Source organism: Triticum dicoccoides, chromosome 6B, assembly GCF_002162155.2.
Source record: "Triticum dicoccoides isolate Atlit2015 ecotype Zavitan chromosome 6B, WEW_v2.0, whole genome shotgun sequence".
Taxonomy (NCBI): domain Eukaryota; kingdom Viridiplantae; phylum Streptophyta; class Magnoliopsida; order Poales; family Poaceae; genus Triticum; species Triticum dicoccoides.
Window position 1 is genome coordinate 273,601,279 of NC_041391.1, and position 4,731 is coordinate 273,606,009.

Consider the following 4,731-nt stretch of genomic DNA (forward strand, 5'->3'; position numbering starts at 1 on the left):
CCCTGGTTCGCCGGGCGGCGGCGGTGCGGACGCGTCCGGCTCCGTCCGGACGTGTCCGGCGGCGGGGAGAGGAGCGGGGCTAGGGTTTGCCCGAAAAATTCGGGGATGGGCACATATTTGTAGGTAGAGGAAGCTAGGAGTGTCCAAATGAGGTGTAGTTTTCGCCCACACGATCGTGATCCGACGGCGGAGAGCATGGAAGTGACTTAGATGGGTTATTGGGCTGTTTTGGAGGGGTGTTGGGCTGCAACTCAAAAGAGGCCTTTGCGGTTATGCGGATAACCGTTGGAGTACCAAACGAGCTCCAAATGACCCGAAACTTGACAGGCGGTCTACCGGTGCTATGCCAGGGCCACTTGGCAAGGCTTGGTCCATTCCGAGAACGTTCAACACCCGCACACGAAAAGAGACAAGAGGGGTGCGCCGGTGCATGTGGGAGTGTCGGATTGCGAAACGGACAACGGGGAAAATGCTCGGATGCATGAGACGAACACGTATGCAAATGAAATGCACATGATGACATGATATGATATGCATGACATGAATAAAATGCAAAACAAAAGACAAAACCCAACCACGGAGGGAATAACATATCACATAGCCGAAAATGACAAGAGTTGGAGTTACAAAGATGGAAAGTTACATCCAGGGTGTTACAGTGGCATCTAGTACAACTGTGGTAATGCTTTCCCTTATTACTCTAAGAGACCATCCATTAGCTAAGGCAGTCGTCTCTCTTTTCCAACTCAGCAAAAATCCTATGTGATATCTCTGGGGAGGGATGACATCAGTCCATTGTACAATCCCTTAGTAATGTTGCAATGGTGCATTCACGGGTCAATTTCGGTCAAAGAAGCTTTACTACTCTTGAGCTAATATTCTTACTTTTTTCATTAGAGTATTGGCTTACAAAGATGGAAAGTTACATCCAGGGTGTTACAGTGGCATCTAGTACAACTGTGGTAATGCTTTCCCTTATTACTCTAAGAGACCATCCATTAGCTAAGGCAGTCGTCTCTCTTTTCCAACTCAGCAAAAATCCTATGTGATATCTCTGGGGAGGGATGACATCAGTCCATTGTACAATCCCTTAGTAATGTTGCAATGGTGCATTCACGGGTCAATTTCGGTCAAAGAAGCTTTACTACTCTTGAGCTAATATTCTTACTTTTTTCATTAGAGTATTGGCTTCCAATGTTGCCCAAGCCTGTCAATCAAAGCATTATTCCATCCAAGAGTACCACTTGGTGGGGGATACACTTCATATTTATGATGGCTCGAGCTTTACTTTTGGCAAAAAAGAGGACTTATCAAGGACATTGAGATATGAGCAACTGCCAGTATTTCAGAAATACTATTGGTAACTTCTCTCACTCGGTCAATCGTGTTTGTGCTTATTTAATTTCAATATATTTTCTTGTCAACCTATTTCAGGTGTTGAATTGCTACTGTCTGAACCTTGGCAACTCTGGGCGTGCTAAATGAATGAATGCACGCCACAGTATTGTGCAGACCGACGGGGAACTTGGACTGCTGTAGAGCATATGCCTGTTCATATTGCAGAGGAAGACCATCTTTTGGCTCAATAGCTGTAACTTATGAACGAGTTGCATCGAGATTCAAGGTGTGCAAGAGCTACAAACATATGCTAGCCAGCTTGAAATTAGGATGGGAATTGTACTAAATGATAATATCCAGTGGCGGTGATGAATCACTACATCTACAGGTGAAGTTGGTCTGATGCGCTTGTATATACTTCTAAATAAAGTTAAATATATTGTCAGGGACTTCCTTATAATTTATCCACTCTTACAAACAGGGGATTTTGTTCAGACACTTGCTGAACGTCAGAATGACAAAAAGACTGTAGTCTGATGGTCGGTTCGTGAATGTGGTTCAGGTTGTTATGGGGCAGCAGCAACTTCAGCTCTAACCTTTGTGGGCTTGTGCTAGGTGATCTGGGATGAAGCCACTCTCAAAGTGCTGAGAATTTATTGGCGATACCACTGAGGAGTCAGTAAGTGACTGAGGAGGTAATTTGGCTTTGCTAACTGGAAGAGGCATATAGGCCAAATCGTCAAAGGTAATTGGAATAGGTTGAAACTACTACTGAGAGAGGCAAGAGTTATCAGTCCGATTCTACTCAACTAAATGTCATGGGTACTAAAACAGCTGCAGTTTTCACCAACAATTGGTACCAATATACTCCCTCCATTCTTAAATATAAGTCTTTTTTAGAGATTTCAATATGAACTACATACGGAGCAAAATGAATGAATCTACACTCTAAAATATGTCTATATACATCCGTATGTAGTTCGCATTGAAATCTCTAAAAGGGCTTGTATTTAGAAATGGAGGGAGTATTTCATATCCTCAGTTTCTCAACAGTGTTAGCGTTACCGTGATCTGTTGTAGTGGGACACTGATGACCTTAGCCCTAATTTAGTCCAAAACAGCTGCAGTTTTCACCAACGATTGGTACCAACAGTGCTAGAACCTGCATCGTGCTTTCCAACATGCAGATCCTTGGTGCGTCTAGATTTTGTACTAATTTTGCATGTTTTGCCTAGGGAGACCCAATCTTGCATCCCTACTTTTAGCCCTCATACATACCTATTGCTACCGAGGCTTGAGAGTTGAGAAGAAAAACTTTATGGAGCAAACATGGGAATTACATCTTTCTATAGAAATCAGTCTTTTCGGAGTTCATATGTTAATTGTGGTGTGGATACAGTTTGCTAATTTATATGATTATTACTCCCTCCGTCCGGAAATACTTGTCTGAGGAATTGATGTATCTAGATGTATTTTAGTTCTAGATACATCCATTTGTATCCATTTCTACGACAAGTATTTCCGGACGGAGGGAGTACTTACTAGGTGCAAGTTGTCACGCTCATCCACCCCTATGGTTGCTGCGAGAATCGTGTTAAAATAGATGTATAAATATGTGTTTAGAAACAAGTAAAACTAGTGAAAAAACAACAACAAATGTAGTAGTGTCATTGGGCTGCATTTTGAAAACAATAACACCTACGAACTATGGGCAAAATGATTTATAAAAAGAGACTTTTGAACTAAACTTCACGTGCAGCCATATTTACCAAAAATGTGAAGCACATATATATCGTCCTTGACCATATAAAAATTAAAGGAAAAGTTAAACTTCTGATGGACATGCATGACCTTATCCCTAAAAAAACATATGAATGACTTGATCAGGTGGCATTATTTGCATCAATATATCAGTAGAAAATTATAACTTATGAATATATGCATGACTTGTTGATGCCACAACATTGGATTGATGTTAGGCAACCGACCCCACCTGGGTCTTTCCTCTTCGCCAAAAGCCGCCTATATACAACGCCTATATTGAATAATAAAGTGAAGAGCCATACCCTACACCTTGTGTACTTTGTGTCTCCCTTATACTTTTCGCATCAACTCCCTCCGTTCCAAAATTTCCAAAATAGATGACTCAACTTTATACTAATTTTGGAACGAAGGGAGTAATACTCACGGGTTACACCATACACTACCGGAACAAGGCTCTACGCCGACAGCCAAATATATGCCGACGGCTGCCGTCGGCCTAGTCCGAGCTATGCCGACAACTAACTCCTGGCCGTCGGCGTACAATGGCCGTCGGGCTATCCGCGTCTACGCCGACAGCAGCCGTCGGCATATATAGGCCGTCGGCTTATTCCAGACTACGCCTACAGCTGCCGTCGGCATATATAGGCCGTCGGCATAGATGCGGGCCCGCTGACAACTGTCATCACGGCCGGCTAACGACGTCAAATCTATGCCGATGGCCGTGACGATGGCCCTCGGCATAGATACAGGTGACACGTCACCGATCCAGAGCGCACCGACCAGGAGCTATGCCGACGGCAGCCGTCGGCATAGCCGACACGTCATCGATCCGCGACGCTGTCCATCTGCCCTGGCCGCACCTATGCCGACGGCTTTGCCGTCGGCATAGTTTTTTTTTTCTTTTTTTCTTTCTTTTTTCCATATAGTATTATTATTATTATTATTATTAAGCATACAATATGTGTTAATAAGCATACCTATAGATTGTGTTAATAAGCATATAGTATGTGTTAATAATCATACATATAGTTTTTTTCTTTTTCTTCATTGTTTTTTTATTATTTTTATTTAACTAACTTACATACAGTATGTGTTAATAAGCATACATACATTATTTTTCGGTTCTGTATAAAGCGTTGTGACCCCCCTCACGAACGGTGCTGCCGCCAGCCGGCAACTGGAATGGGGAACAGCTGCATCGGGTCTATACGAAGGGGACTTTGCTCCAAGTGTTTATATATATCGGATGACCTACCACAACCAGATGGTGTTATGGCATGTCCGAAGAGGCAGCACGCATCTCCGGGGTGTGGCCCCGTCACGGACGGCGCCGCCGCCGGTACCTGGAGGGGGGGGGGAATGGACGCGTCTGGTCTACATGGAGTGGATTTAGCTGTGGGTTTGGCCCGGATGTTGCTCCCCGGTGTCCCTCTGGGCCGACCCGACACAACCGGGTGGAGAGATCCACTGGTCAAAGCCCGTCCGTGCAAAGTCAAAGGGCTAGATCCCGTGGTCAACCGCTCCAGGGTTAGGCGGGACGGGGGCCTTGGGGGGTAGCAATGCCACCGGAGCGTCGTACCGGGCCCTCATACATGCGGGGTGGTGTTGTGGCATGTTTGAAGAGGCGGC

General features: G+C 44.6%; 1 protein-coding gene across 1 annotated transcript in view; it reads left to right on the plus strand.

Annotated features, from left to right (window-relative positions):
• The window catches only part of LOC119324046, a 12,426-nt gene extending 10,179 nt beyond the window's left edge, over window positions 1-2,247 (plus strand). Inside the window, exons 11-13 of the mRNA XM_037597776.1 lie at window positions 1,181-1,360; window positions 1,435-1,726; window positions 1,820-2,247. Coding sequence (XP_037453673.1) covers window positions 1,181-1,273 — 93 coding nt within the window. The 3' untranslated portion in view covers window positions 1,274-1,360; window positions 1,435-1,726; window positions 1,820-2,247. The remainder of the gene's footprint in view (window positions 1-1,180; window positions 1,361-1,434; window positions 1,727-1,819) is intronic.
• Window positions 2,248-4,731: the final 2,484 nt, after the last annotated feature.